The sequence below is a fragment of the Vicugna pacos genome, chromosome 16 (assembly GCF_048564905.1).
Source record: "Vicugna pacos chromosome 16, VicPac4, whole genome shotgun sequence".
Taxonomy (NCBI): Eukaryota; Metazoa; Chordata; class Mammalia; order Artiodactyla; family Camelidae; genus Vicugna; species Vicugna pacos.
The window spans coordinates 34,959,483-34,973,955 of NC_133002.1; the positions used below are offsets into that span (position 1 = coordinate 34,959,483).

The 14,473-nt window shown below is 58.3% G+C and overlaps 1 protein-coding gene across 13 annotated transcripts in view; it reads left to right on the forward strand.

The window, feature by feature from the left end:
- SRCIN1 (SRC kinase signaling inhibitor 1) overlaps positions 1 to 14,473 on the forward strand; it is a 69,824-nt gene that overhangs the window by 31,874 nt on the left and 23,477 nt on the right. For 9 of the 13 annotated variants that reach the window (XR_012059612.1, XR_012059613.1, XM_072938828.1 and 6 more), the window contains 8 exons: positions 5,695 to 5,718; positions 9,238 to 9,433; positions 10,054 to 10,252; positions 10,678 to 10,771; positions 11,261 to 12,123; positions 13,197 to 13,289; positions 13,535 to 13,578; positions 13,877 to 14,064. Coding sequence is in view for 11 of the 13 variants with exons in the window: in XM_072938828.1 (XP_072794929.1) it covers positions 5,695 to 5,718; positions 9,238 to 9,433; positions 10,054 to 10,252; positions 10,678 to 10,771; positions 11,261 to 12,123; positions 13,197 to 13,289; positions 13,535 to 13,578; positions 13,877 to 14,064 (1,701 nt within the window). In the remaining 2 variants the exon portion in view is untranslated. The remainder of the gene's footprint in view (positions 1 to 5,694; positions 5,719 to 9,237; positions 9,434 to 10,053; positions 10,253 to 10,677; positions 10,772 to 11,260; positions 12,124 to 13,196; positions 13,290 to 13,534; positions 13,579 to 13,876; positions 14,065 to 14,473) is intronic. The other 4 variants (XM_072938829.1, XM_072938835.1, XM_072938831.1 and 1 more) reach the window with 2 other exon arrangements.

The window sequence follows — 14,473 nt, forward strand, 5'->3', positions numbered from 1 at the left end:
GAGAAAGAAAAATGTGACAGCTTAGGAAAGGACAAAGCTCCAGAGAACGGACTTTTAGCTGAGTGTAACTCAAGTCTAGTAACAGACTGGCAAGCTTGGCATCACTCACAGGGCACCCAGCCCATTTTCTTTCCCCAGCTCTCGGCTCCGTCTTGACTGAACTTAGGGAGCAGAGATGTGTCTGCCCCTAAGGCTGCATGGCAAGTGGGATGGACTTGTCCTGAGTGGCCAGGTGTGCAGTGGAGGTCAAAGTGGGGCTGAGACAGGGATGGTGATGAGGCAGAGGACAGGTGTGCTCCCCAGGTGGAGGAGATGGAGGGTCTTGGGTTGGGGTGATGGAGGGGAGTGAGGCTGGACTTGGTCATCTCCATTGTCCCAGGATATGAGATTCCAGGCCTGTCCATATCTGAAATCTGCTCTGATGGAGGAAGGGGGAGAGCTTGAAGGGACCCTCACCCCAGGGCTTCATAGGTCCAGAGGAAAGTGGCTATGCATATGATCTTGTCTTCACTTTATACTTAGTGCTCATTGCACTTCCCATTCCCATGGCTGGATCTGAGGCTCCTTTGTGTAAAGTGCAGGACCAGAGACGTTCAGCAAATGTCAGAGTCACACAGCAGAGCAGGATCAGAGGCCACCAAGGAAATTTCTAGGTCTCCCAGGTTTGGCTGGGAATTGAGTCACAGGAGAGCCAGAAGGGCAATGGTGCACAGCTGGGACCCTGGTGGTGAGAGGCTGTAAGCTCAGAGGGTGGCGAGTAGGGAGGCAGGCCACTCTCCTCCCCTCACACCCTAGGCCAGACCGTTGGGAGAGGGGTCCTGAAGAGGATCCTGGGAGGGGACCAGAGGCTAGACTCCAAGCCGCAGCCCCTCCCCCGCTTCCACTAGGCTGTCTAACCTCCCTCCCTCCTGCTGCAACCCGAGTCCCGGGTGGCGGGCCGGCGTATCGGGTGACCGCGGCGACGCAGCCACCAGCCTCCGCCGTTCCTCGGCGGGGCTGCGCCGGCGGGGCCGCGCCAGGGAGGGGGCCGGAGAGAGGATGTGCACGGCGGCGCGCCGTGCCGCGCCAGGTGGAGTCGCGGTTACCGGGGCGACCGGGGCCCGGGCCGGCTCGGCGGCGGCGGCGGCGGCTCTCGCATTGCAGCAAAGGGCACCCGCGGCGGCGGCTGCGGAGGCGGCCGGGGGAGGGAAGAGCCCGGGTGGGTGGGTGTAGGGGGCCGCCCTCCCTCCGCCACCCGACCCGGGACCTGGGGCTGGGGGCCCGGCGCGTACACCTGTGGCCGCAGGTAAGGGGGAGCGGCCGCGGGGGCGCGGGCTGCAGCCTCGGGTTCTGCGGGGGCTGAGGCGCGGAGATGGGGAGCCCGTCCCATGGATCGGAGGGGCGGTCCGGGGGTGGGGGGCGCGCAGGCCGTTGCGGTCCTGGATCTCTGAGAAACGCCCCCTCCCCTCCTCCATCGCGTTGGCAGCCTTCCGCAGGAGCCCCGCCCCCACCCCGAAATGCGGCTGGCGTCCCCTCCCCCAACCTCGGAAAGTCATGACCTTTCCGGGGTGCGCCCTCGCCCCCGGCTTAGCGGAGGTCCCGCAGCACACACCCCCACCTCACGCACTCTGCATCGGGAAGGGCTCGGTGACCGTGTGGATGGGCACGCCAGGGGAGGGGGTGGTCGTGCACGTGCGTCGAGGTGGGAGACCGGCGTCCTGGGGGGGGGGGAGTTGAGGAGCCCCAGCCTTGGCGGGGGGTGTGGGGCGAGTGTTTATGTGGACGCATGTTCACAGGAGTTGAGAGGTGGGTGTGTGAGCTGGGGCACGCGGAGCTAGGGGACTAAAGAGCGGGGATGCGACCTATAGGTTGTCCTCCCTCTCGAGAGGATGCGTCGTCGTCGTCGTCGTCGTCGTCGTCGGGGCTCGAGGTCAGGGAGGGGTCACGCACTCACCTAGCCTACAGGGCACGTCTGCCCAGGACAGGGGAGAGACCTCAGCTGGCTGCTCTAGGGCTCCCGAGGGACACGGCCCCACCCCTCCCAGGGCAGGAGAAAGGGCCAGCTGCTGGCCGAGGGAAGGACACCCCCACCCCAACAGGGTGCTTAGGGTGGAGAAGGGAGGGAGTTAACTCCTTATCCCCCAGAAGGAAGAAGCTGTTTCCTCTACTCACCAGGCAGCTTGATGACCCTTGGCCCTGGGTCTCCAAGAAGCTCCTCTTTGCATATTTCTGAAAGCCTTGTCCCTGCGGAGTAGATGGCTGGTTTCCATCTTATCCTCTTAGAACACCTCTCATTGCCCCAGTTGCTGTAAGATTCTTCTCTGCAAGTGATTACCCTGGCAGGGGTTCTCCTACTCAACCCTTTCTTGCTTTCACCCTCTCACTGCCCCCTACGCCAGCCTGTCTCTCAGTGGAGACAGCTTCACCCTAGTTACTAGAGGTTTTTGCTTGGGCTGGGGAGCCAGACCTCTCTTGGACCCTTCCTGCCCTCTGTCCTCCTTCCAGGGGTTCTCTGGTACTGGGGAATTCCCAGAGAAAAGACCTAGAAGGCTGAGCAGTTCTGGGTGCCAGGAGACAGAGAGTTGCCAGACAAGCATTTCAGAACTATCCCCCTCTGCCAGTGGCCTGTCCTGTTCTCCTGGCATTCATTCATGATCAAATATTTGTTGAAAGCCTACTATATACCAGGCACAGTGTAGGGCAGGGCAGGAGGACCAGACAACCAGGAACAGGGTGAGGAGTAAAGGGCGCTGGAGGCTGGAAGAGGAGAGCCCTTCTTTAGCAAACAGGCAGAGCCCTCTGCTCTCAGTCACCCAAGGCTGTCCCACGGGCTTAACACCCTGGAAAGAGGCAGAGACAGAGGATGGACGGCATCCCTGAGGACCTCTTCCCATAATGGTTTCTCCCCTCCAAGGACACTGAGTTGCTGGGAGACTCTGTCTCACTCCTGGTGGGGCCAACAGGAGAGAGGATCATCCCTCTCACTTTCCAGAGGTGACGTAGGGGTGGGGTTCACTCAGCGTGCTTTCCAGGCCAGAACCCAAAGTCCTAGGACTCTGATCTCAGCCACTCTCTCAGTTCGCCAAGCACAAAGACAGCAACTCTTCCATCTTTACCTTCTAGTGGGGCTTTGCTGGCCTGTCCCGTGGCAATGATGTCACCCAGTCCTCTCCCCGGGCCCCAGTGAGTGATCCTTCCTTTCCAGGTCTGACTGCCCTGTGGATGTGCCCAGTCTTAGAGTGTGAGGCAGGCCCATGTTAAGGGCATAGCTAGTGTGGCTGTAGCCAGGCCCCATCCCTGTCTCCCTTCCAGAGATATGAAGTGGGCCTCAGCCATCTTTACGTACTGAGTCTCAAGTGTTGACTTCTGGGGGTTGGGGTGGGGAAGATCTCTGCTTCTTTTGAATCAGAAGTTGACCTACCTGACACGTGATACCTGGGACATCATGGACATCGCACAGTGGCTAAGGTGGCCGGAGGCACCATGACCTGGCTAGCTGGGGGGTGGCGGGATGAGACTTTCTCTTTGTATGTGTACGTACAGTGAGTGTTTTGCTTTTGTGTTTCTGTAGCTGGGTTTGTGTGTGTGTGTACATATGTGTGAATGGGAATCCATGTCTCTGTGTGTTTGTGATTCGTAGGGGCTAGGGGTGTGTGAACGGTGCCAGCACCTCCGTGATTCTGACTGGAGTGGTGATTGTGGGAGTGTGTGTGAGCAAGTCAGTGTCCTGTGGGGGGGGTGCATGTTTTATATGAGTGGGGGTGATCCTCATATGAGTATCTCTGTCTCTGAGTTTCTGTTTGTTTCTGGGGTTGTTTATAACCGTGGAGGGCTTTTCTCCGGGGGCGTGTGTCCTTCTGTAGGTGTGTCTTTGTTGCTCTGGGTGTGTGTGTAGCGATGTCCTTATCGGACACTGCCTGCGAGTCTGCACGCAGCGCTGTGTGGGGCCTGGTGTTGCAGGCCATTCTGGGTGGCCTGTGCGTACACGGTGTGATGGTGGTGGTAGGTGAGGGATGGCTGCCTTCTCTGCAGAGCTGTCCATCGCCGCCGGGGCTGCAGACATGACTCTCATCATAAACCTTCCCATGCCCTCTGCCTGGGTCTGCCATGCCCCCCTCCACCTCCATGTGTCCACTCCCCCGGCTACCCCTCCCCTTGCCAAGGCCACAGGCAGCTGTGACTAAAGCCTGTTACTCCAGCCCCTCCCCTCCCCTCAGCACCTGTGGTTGTCCCCGGCACCCATGGAGGTGGCATGTATCCACAGATTGTTCCAGGCACTGGTTAGGGCACAGACTTTGCTGTCCCCTTCCTCTGCCTGGCATGTGACTATTATTTTGCATCTCTTGGAGCCCTGCTGGGGGGAGAGGTGGGGACTGTGGCCCAAATGGGACTGTCCTGAAGAGTAAACCTCTTCATCCCAGCCCCAGCTTGGCATCCCTTCCACCCTAGAGATCTGAAGCCTCCACCTCAACAGTGCCCTTCCCCAGCTCCTTCCTGCCATTCATGAAAGTATTCAGGTGGCTCAGGACATCCTGCCATGGTGTCCTCCCCCCATCAGGGACCCGCAGTGCCCCTCTGCCAGTGGCTCTGAAGCCTAGGGAATCTTGTCCGCTGGTGCCAGGCACCCCAGGGCCAGGCCATCTGCTGCCTCTGTTTTCCTGCTGAGGCTGGCACCGGTCAGCAGGGTGCCCTCAGCTTTGCCAAGAACCAACTCGGCCTCCAGGCCACTCCTCCCTTGTCCTAAGCCATCTGGAGGGGCCTTCTGGTCTCTAGGGAAGTCAGGGTGACCCTAGGTCATTGTGAGTGAGGGAGAACCTGAGGCCCCTCATTCTAGGGGAGCAGGGAGCCCTCCTCACTCATCTGTCCTGCCACAGGACACTGCCACGCTGCCTTGATGGCCACGGCTCCCCATCCATTGCCTGGTGCTGTGGGGTAATTGGCATCGTCCACTTTTCCCTGTAATCCAAGGCCATCATGTTATACAGGCCTCCTTGCCCTGGCCTTTACCCCCAGCCTCCTTCTTCCACTCCCTGCCCCATCAGCCCTCCTGGGTCCAGTTCCCATCCCACTCTGTTTCACTCAAATGCTTTCTGTTTGTCCACCCAGTCAAGTCTAAATTCTTTCACTTGACATTCAAGGGCGCCCCCTGGCCCCAGCCCCCTCTTTGCAGCTGAAGCTAGGCTATTCCCTCAACACACTCTCCATGTGCCCACCCCAGGCCCTTGCCCACTCTGTCCCTCTGCTCAGCCAGCCTTTCCTCCCAATCTCCAGCTGCTCATTTTTCAAGACCCAGCTCAAATGCCACCTCCTCCTGGAAGTTTTCCCTGGCCCGCCACAACCAGATGCCATTACTCTGACCCCGCAGCTCTGCTTCATCTCTGCCAGTATCTCGTGTGTTCCTTCCGTCACGGTCATCTGCGTCTTTTCCTGCCTGTAATTCTCCAAGGACAGTTACTGTGACTAGATTGCGTGGCTTATAAACATCTGGGACGGTTCTCCCCTGTCCCAACCAGCAGGCCTGGAGCCTGCTCAGGGCCATCCTGAATCTCGGTAGAGCATGGGATGTACCAGGCATTGCCACCTTCCTGTTCACGGGAGGGTGGAGGGCCCACTTCCCAGGGCTGAGTGCTGAGCACCAAGGGTCTCTAACCTATCCCTCGTCCTCCTCTGTCCTCCCAGCCCCTGCATAACCATCTCTTCTCTTATTTTCATCAGCAGCCAAACTACTGGAGTTTCAAGGTCAGTGCGTGGTGCTTCTGCTTCTGTGACAACTGCATGTGCTGTCCCGCCCCTGCCCCTCCCTGCACACGCTTTGCACAAGGGTGTGCGTCTGCAAGGTGTGGGCGGTGGGCCTTGGGGCTGCAGGCTGTGGCTGCTGCTTTGAGAGAGTCTGGGTTCGCCTGCCAGGGGCTTGTGGATCCAGCATGGGAGTTTGTGCCACTCCTGCTAGAGATCTGGGCTGGGGATACTCAGGCGTTTCCCTGAATAAGACAGGCATGTCCACCCCCCAGCCTGGAGAGACTGCTGGCTCTGAGGAAGGGCCCTGTTCTTTGAACTCAGATTTCATCTTCCAGGGAGGCCCTGTGACTATGATGGGTCCCTCATCCCTTTCCTACTTTCCACTTTGGGGAGCTGGTCAGTGCCCGGCAAGAGACTCAGAGCCCTGCACTCCCAAATCTGTTGCCCAAGTGGAGGGCTGAGCTCAGGGATGGTGCCTTCCTGCCTCCTCTGGAGAGTTTGGACTATCCATAGCCTGAGAGGCATCCTACTGACCCCTGGGGGGAGCACGCTCTGGTACCCAGGCTCAGAATCTAACAGAGTTAGACTGCTGCCTGTGCCCTGGAGTCTCCGGCCCCTCAAGTCCTGGGCATCATGACAGGGGTGGGAGGCAAGTGTCATCTTGCTCCAAGCATCTTGTTTGCATGCATCATCCCAGAGAGAAGTCCTTGAATCAGAGAATCACAGAATCATGGCATCGAGCATACAGCCTTTTTAGAGGAAGCAGTAGAGTGTAGTGGTTCAAAGCATGGGTCCAAGAGTCAGTCTGCCTGGTGGGAATTCTAGTCTGCTACTAACTAGCTGGGTGACCTGGGGCAACTTACATAATTTCCTGGCTTTGGTTTCTCCTCCATAAAATGGAGCAATATCTGCATCAGAGAGTTTTTATAAAGATAGAAGAAATGCAAGATCGAACGTCCTAAGCACAGTGCCTGGCTCATAGTGAGCCTTACCTCATTAGCTGTTAGAATCATGGATACTGTCTAGACTCCCAAATCAGAACCACCTTGGGAACCTGTCAAAAACCTTGAACCACAGACTCCAACCCCCAGAGATTCAGATTCTATGAATGTGGGGCCCTGAAAAGAGTGGTTTTAAAAGCACTCAACTGATTCTGCTCCAGTCTGTGTACAGCTTTTGGGAACCTCAGCTCCTAGTCTGACTGCCCCTACTCAAGGTTCCATCTGACTGATCTCTGAGTCATCGGCTTCTCCCTGGAGCATCTACAGGGACCGGTGCTCACTGTTTCCCTCTTCGGGAAGCCCCTTCCTATCTTTGGAGAGCTCTGCTTGAATTACTGTTTTGTTCTCTTGCCATCTCCCTTGTAGTGAGGAAGTCCTTCTGGATGTCTCAATTTTTTCTGCCCTGTTCTCCCAACCTAGGGCTGGAGAGAAGCGCAAATGGGCATTCTCTCTTCTCAAAAGGGTTTTCTACAAAAACTGAGAATGGAAAGGTGCCTAGAAGACCAGGATGGAGGCAGGAACTGGTGGGGCAGGGAATGTGGGCAACTCTTCTCCCAGGATTCCTTGGGCAGGGGGCTGCCTTCTCAGTCCCTAGGATCCCTGCCCCACTTCATTCTGGCCCCTGTTCCATCTTCTTATTGGCCACTCACTTGTGTCCCCGCCAGGCACTCTGGCTACCCCTACGCTTCATCCCTGTTAGCTGCCTTATTCTGCCTGAATTCTATAGCCCCTTATCCTCACCAGCCTGGCAACCGCTGACCTTCCAGTTGCCTGGCAACCCCATGACCATCAGACCAGGCCTGTTTCCCCACACAGCAGTGAGACAGAGGGCCATGGCCGGCACTGGTGATCAGCCTAGAACTCAGCTGCAGGATCCAAAGTCTGGGCACAGACATCCCCCAAGTGGGCCCAGTTCCTATGCTGCCTCCCTCCTCCCCAGACCCATGCCCACCTGCTGGTCAAGGAATTGTGCTTGAGGCTGGATGCCCATTAAGGTCCTCGAAACTGACCTGCTACATCCCTAAGCCCTTGAGGCCACTTTGGGGACAGCTGAGCATATTGCCCATCAGAGGAAGATGCTCTCTCTTTCTGAGAGTACTAATCTGATTGGAACATTAAATTGAGTTAATCTGAAAATGGAGATTAATTAGGGGTTAATCAGGATTTGGGAAAGGAGGGAGCTTAGGAGAAGAAGAAATGACTCCTTTTAAGAGAGATTTTTACTGTCTTTTTAAGTTATAAATGTGATATATTCTGACTGTGCAAAAGTCATCCAGCAGAAAAATGTGTAATGTAAAAAGAGAAAGCTCTGTCTCCACCCCAAGATAACCAATGTTACTGGTTTTGAGTGATTTGTTGTTTAAAACAGGCAGTTTATCTCATAGAAAAATAAATTAGGCAACATGATTTTTTCTCGATAATATATATATATATATATTATCCATATAACACAGGTATATAATGTTACATAACATAGAATGATGTAGATCTGATTCCTTATCTTTCTCCCTTAAATAAATGAGTTTCCAACAGCAACCAGGTTTGAGGGAAGGGGCTAGGGTATACTGTCAGGAGTGCCCCAGTGATAGCTCTGCTTCAGCCAGAAGTAGGCTCCTGAATGCAGTTGAAATCCTGGTCACCCCTCCCTCCCTCAAAGAGAGAGTAATTGAGCTGTCCCTGGGGCAGGGAATGGTCCCTGGGTGACACCTTTCCTAGCCTCAGTTGTAGCTTCAGGGCAAGGAGCTGCCCTGCTGGGTACTGGAGGAGGCCTTTCCAGGAGGCCAGCCAGGCAAGGTGGCTGTGTGGCAGCATGTGCCATGCAAGGAGGGGCTGAGGTCTGGCACTGATGCCATGTGCTTGTGTGGACCGCACTGGGCTGAGCATGCGCATTGCATGTACTAGGCAAGTAGTCTGTTTGAAACTGAGGTCCAGCTCAGTTTTAGGGTGGTTTTCTCAGTCGCCCTAGATCCGGGACATTGTGCCCGCCACTGTAAGGGCTCATGCCTCCCAGAGCTGGGATCCTGTGGGCCGTAGCTCTCTATTTCCTCCCTGGGCCCTGCTTCCCACTCCCACCACAACCCTCTGAACTCCACGAAGTATAAATTCACCGCTCACAAAACCACTGCTTAATTAATGTCTGGAACTAATGCCCCAATTTGCTCAACGATTCTGCTGCTCACCTCGGTGACAAATTTGTGGTGTTGTTCTTTGGGAGCTCAAAATAGCAGGTGTGCCCATGGCTCCAGCTCAGATGGTTTCTGATCTGGCTTCCCAGGGTGCCTGAGTCCTTTGCCCACTCCTTACCTGCTGAGTGTCCCAGGGAGGCCAAGGCCCCAAGAGGCTGGGGAACTCTCCTGCAGCCACACAGCGAGTCTGGAATCCAGGAGACCCCTGTGGGTGTGTGTGGGGTGGGGTGGGTGTGTGTCTTGCTGGCTGGCTGGGGCTCCCCTGGTTGGGAGCAGTGGACAGAGAGAAGGGGCTCATGCCTGGTTCCCCTCACCCGGCCCTGCCCCTGCAGACCCGCAGCTCGCGCCACACTCAGGGAGCCCAGCCTGGACTGGCAGACCAGGCAGCTAAGCTGTCCTACGCCTCGGCTGAGTCACTGGAGACCATGTCGGAGGCAGAGCTGCCCCTGGGCTTCAGTAGGATGAACCGCTTCCGACAGAGCCTGCCCCTCTCCCGCTCAGCCAGCCAGACCAAGCTGCGCTCGCCAGGTACTACCCAGCTGCCCTGTCCATCTTCCCTCCCAGCCACTGGCTCCTCCCTCTGCTCTGCTCCGCCTTGGAAACCTCGTGTCCTCTTCACTACCCAGCCTTTCCTTAACCATCTTTCTATGAAGCCTCTGGCTCCCTTCCTCCCCACTCATGCCCCTGGCAATCTTCTCTCAGAGCCTCTCCCTCCTCAGCTTCTCTCTTCCCAGCCTTCTTCCACCTCCCTCTTCCCTCACTTCTCCTTCCCTCAGCATCCCCTGCATCTGCTGCCCTCTCTTTCTCCAAGCTCCTCTCTCCATCCCTCTTCAGTAGCCCCTCTTTCCTTCATCCACTCCCTTCTCACCTCTCTCCCCATCAGCAACGACTTACTCTGTTTCTGCCCCACCTGCTCCTGCCTCCAATTCCACTTCCTTGTCCGGACTCCAATCTGCCTAGGGTCGGGGAGGTGCCTTGAGAGGCCGACAGCATGAGGAGTGCCTGGGTGCACCTGCACTCTGGGGCAGCGTCTGGCCTCAGGCCCTGCCTCTGCGGGACCAGCGAGGCTCCCGAAGGCTCCCTGGGCCGGCGACGTGGTGATGGTAGTGGTGGTGGCACTGACAGAGAGCCTGGCGTCTCCTTCGTAGGGGTGCTGTTCCTGCAGTTCGGGGAGGAGACTCGGCGCGTGCACATCACGCACGAGGTCAGCAGCCTGGACACCCTGCACGCACTCATCGCGCACATGTTCCCGCAGAAGCTCACCATGGGCATGCTTAAGTCGCCCAACACAGCCATCCTCATCAAAGACGAGGCTCGGAACGTCTTCTATGAGCTGGAGGATGTCCGGTGGGCGTGGCCCCCGGGGGGATGGAGTGGGCTTCCCCATTCTCCTCCTGGGGCGGGGGTGGGGGTCTCGAACCCGCTCCTGACCCAAACTTAGCCCCTCCCATCTCCTCCCGGAGCCCTACTGCCCCTCCCCTTTCTTCGGTCGCTGACCCTACCCTCCCCTTTATATCTTCCACCCTGCTGGTTGGCTTTGGTTTGAGCTACCTTGAAAATGGCGCTTGAGGCCGAGGAGGTGGGCGGGTGGAAGCTGCTGGGTGTGGGTGTTGGCAGGCAGCCTGAGGCACGAGAACCATTGAGCAAGTATTTAGGAAGGGGTTGGGGCTCCTGGTCCCTCTTGCCACTCTTCTTTCTTCTGCCTGGAGTAGCTGCCCCTCTATATCGTAGGGCTGGGGGATGGTGACCTTCTGCACCCCTCCCTCCCCCAGGGACATCCAGGACCGCAGTATTATCAAGATCTATAGGAAGGAGCCACTCTACGCCGCTTTCCCTGGCTCACACCTCACCAACGGGGACCTCCGGGTATGGTTGGGGATGCCCAGGGCATTGGGGAGGCTGTACAGAGCCTAGTCACATGTCACCGGGGACCAGGGCCAGCTTTGGAGAAGGGAACGTGGAGGCTGAAGCAGAGGGTGGCCTCCATTAATCGTGGGGTCATGGAGGAGTCCCTCCCTTCACCTACCATTTTCCCCTCTTGTCCGATCAAGATCGAACAGCCTCTAAATAGTGTTTGAGGCCTCTCTCAGGAACCACCCTTCCGTTTTTGCTTCTCCATCCCTCACCATAGGGTGGCTGGGGGTTGCTCCTCTTGTGCCTCTCCACCTGCCACTTCTTCCCCTGTGCTGGGAGCCCTGATGGGAAAGGGGCCCAAGGGGCAGCAGGAGGGAGGGAAGGCAGAGAACAGAAGGGACTTCCTAAGCGTCAGAGGGGAGCCGCTGGCTCCTCAAGCAAGGGGCAAGAGATCCCTTTTGTGACCAGTCCTGTGGGGTTCCGGGACTGTCTCCTGCACAGAGAGAGATGGTGTATGCGTCGCGGGAGTCATCGCCCACGCGGCGCCTCAACAACCTGTCACCGGCGCCGCACCTGGCGTCCGGTTCGCCGCCGCCAGGGTTACCGTCCGGGCTGCCGTCGGGGCTGCCGTCGGGCTCGCCTTCGCGCTCGCGCCTCTCTTACGCCGCGGGGCGCCCGCCCTCCTACGCCGGCAGCCCGGTGCACCACGCGGCGGAGCGGCTGGGAGGTGCCCCCGCCGCCCCGGGCGTCAGCCCGAGCCCCAGCGCCATCCTGGAGCGGCGCGACGTGAAGCCGGATGAGGACCTGGCGGGCAAAGCGGGCGGCATGGTGCTGGTGAAGGGCGAGGGCCTTTACGCCGACCCCTACGGGCTGCTCCACGAAGGCCGCCTGAGCCTGGCCGCGGCCGCTGGCGACCCGTTCGCCTATCCCGGCGCGGGCGGCCTGTACAAGCGCGGCTCGGTGCGCTCGCTCAGCACCTACTCGGCCGCCGCGCTGCAGTCCGACCTGGAGGACTCGCTGTACAAGGCGGCGGGCGGCGGCCCGCTCTACGGCGACGCCTACGGCTTCCGCCTGCCGCCCTCGTCACCGCAGAAGCTGTCCGACGTGGCGGCGCCCCCCGGAGGCCCCCCGCCGCCGCACAGCCCCTACTCGGGGCCGCCCAGTCGCGGCTCACCGGTGCGCCAGTCCTTCCGCAAAGACTCGGGCTCCTCGTCAGTCTTCGCCGAGAGCCCCGGAGGCAAGACCCGCAGCACAGGGGGCTCCTCGACGGCCGGGGCCCCGCCTCCCGAGCTCTTCCCCGGGCCTGGAGAGCGGCCGCTCGTTGGGTTTGGGTCGCCTGTGCCAGCCAAGGACACGGAGACCAGGTGAGGGACGCTCGCGAGGCTCCGGGCTGCACGGGTGACGTGGGGAGAAGGGCACTGCAGTCTGTGGCATATTGTGTCCTGAACTCTGAAACCCGGAGTCCTTTGTAGATCCGAAGTAGTCTTGAGGGGTCGCCAGAGTATCTTGGATGTGACAGGGAAGACACTGGAGAGACGGACGTGCCATTTCCTGTCTGCCTGCAAGGCCTGAGGGCTGGTCGATAGGGCCCCAGACAAGGACTCTAGAGACCTGGGTTTGCATCCAGTCCATAAGCCTCAGTTTCTGCAACTAAAATTAAGGCTGAAGCAGCACTCTAGTGCCTTTCCTGCTCAGACACAGAATGTGAGCCATGAGAGCTGTCCAGCACAGGGCCGGCTGAAGTCCACCGGGGTGGGGGTGCTGGTAACACATTTCTTTAAGTAGCTCTCAGCTAGGGAACTCTTGTCCATCGTTCAGCTCCCTCCTAAGGGTATAGGGCTGGAGGAGGTAAGCAGAGCACTGACCTGCCCTACTCTGCCCTCAAGTAGCAGTGCTGAGAGATGAGGAGAAGCCATTTATTCACACAGTTCTCTTGTGGCCTGTGTGCCAGGCACTGCACTGAGCACTATCTATGCCAAGTTGGGCAAACCAGGTTCCTGCCCTGTCTAGTGAGGGAGACACAGTAGAAAATATTTGTTCTTCCCTTGGGAGGGTGTACACAGACTCCTCAAGGCTACTGGGGACTCTGAGATGGCTTCAGAGAGGAGGCAGGGAGGAGGGCATGCCTGGCAAGGGGAAAACATGTGCAGATGCCTACAGAGGCTGCGGTGGGGCCCAAAAGGAAGCCAGTGATGAGAGATGAGGCTGGAGAGGGTCGGGGGTGACTGTCATATGGTGAAGGGCCTTACCAATGTTAGGTGAGGGGCTGTGGGCTTGATCCCTAGGCATTGAGGCCCTTTGAATTGTCTGTGTGCTGGAGGCTGGGGAGGGAATGTTATTTCCTGTAATTATCAATTATCAGTTCCAAGAATGGGGGGCTGGGCAAGAGGGACCCTATGTCCAGAGAAGGGGTTGCCAAAGCCACCATCTTCTCCAGGGAGCGCATGGAGGCCATGGAGAAACAGATTGCCAGCCTCACAGGCCTGGTGCAGAGTGCCCTACTGCGAGGCTCGGAGCCTGAGACACCCAGGTGAGGCTCTTCCCCCAACATCACTGCCAGGGCCTGTGATTGGGGCGAGGAAGGGAAAGTGAGCAGCAGAAGCCCTGGACTAGGTCTGCTAATGTCTCGTGTTGCCCTGAGTGAATTCCTTTCCTTCCCTGGGACTCTATCCTGAGATCAGGGGAGTGGAGGAGATTATGTTAAGGTCTCACCCAGCTTCGATGGTTTGGGGCCAGCCTGGATCCCCAGATGGCAATCTTTTCCTTGTGCCACAGTGAGAAGATTGAAGGCTCCAATGGAGCAGCTACTCCCTCAGCACGTGAGTGACCCTTCCCCCATCCCCCACAGGTCCTTGCCCTTGCCTCACATTCTTAATCTGTAAAGTGGCTACATCACTAGGCTTCAGTGGATAAATGAGTAGTTACCTTAGCCCAAGATGTCTTTGCTCTGGTGCTTTGCTCCCCACAGAAGGGCTGACCACTTCTTGGGGCAGGGAGCCAGAGCCACGTATCTCTCTGGCTACTGTGTGGGGCCAGGAGTGGGGAGAGCCTTGCCCTGGCCCCTCCCAGGCTCACAATTTATTCCCTTTCTCCCATCCTCGTGGCTCCTCTCTGCAGCCTGCGGGTCAGGCAGCCGGAGCAGTGGGGCCACCCCAGTGTCTGGCCCTCCCCCACCCTCGGCCAGCAGCACCCCTGCGGGACAGCCCACTGCCATCAACCGTTTGCAGATGCAGCTGCACCTGCGTGGCCTGCAGAACAGCACCAATGACCTGCGTAGCCAGCTTCAGCAATTGCGGAAGCTCCAGGTACCACCCACTCCGGGGCCTGGCCCCGTGCCCTGCCCCTTCAAACCCTGCCCCGCCAGAACCCACTCACTTGCGCCAAAACTCCTTCCCCAAAGTCTGTCCCAGCCCGAGTCCCTCGCCGCTCACTGTGCTGCTCTCCGAAACCTTCCTGGAACTCCCCACACCTCGCTGAATCTCTACTCCCTCACCAAGCCCATCCCTCGCCCGTGTTCTTCTCACTGAGCCCCCTTTTCCCCTTCCCTGAATCCTCACCGCTCTCCTGGAGTCCACGTCAGTAAGTCCCTTCCTCCTGTCAGGATCCCACAGGGCTGTCCCGGTCCCTTTCTACCCCGCATTTCTTCCGCCTTCTCCTCCCTTGGCCTGAAGCCCTTCCCCCAGGTCCCCTCAGCTCTCCCTTCCTGAGCCCACA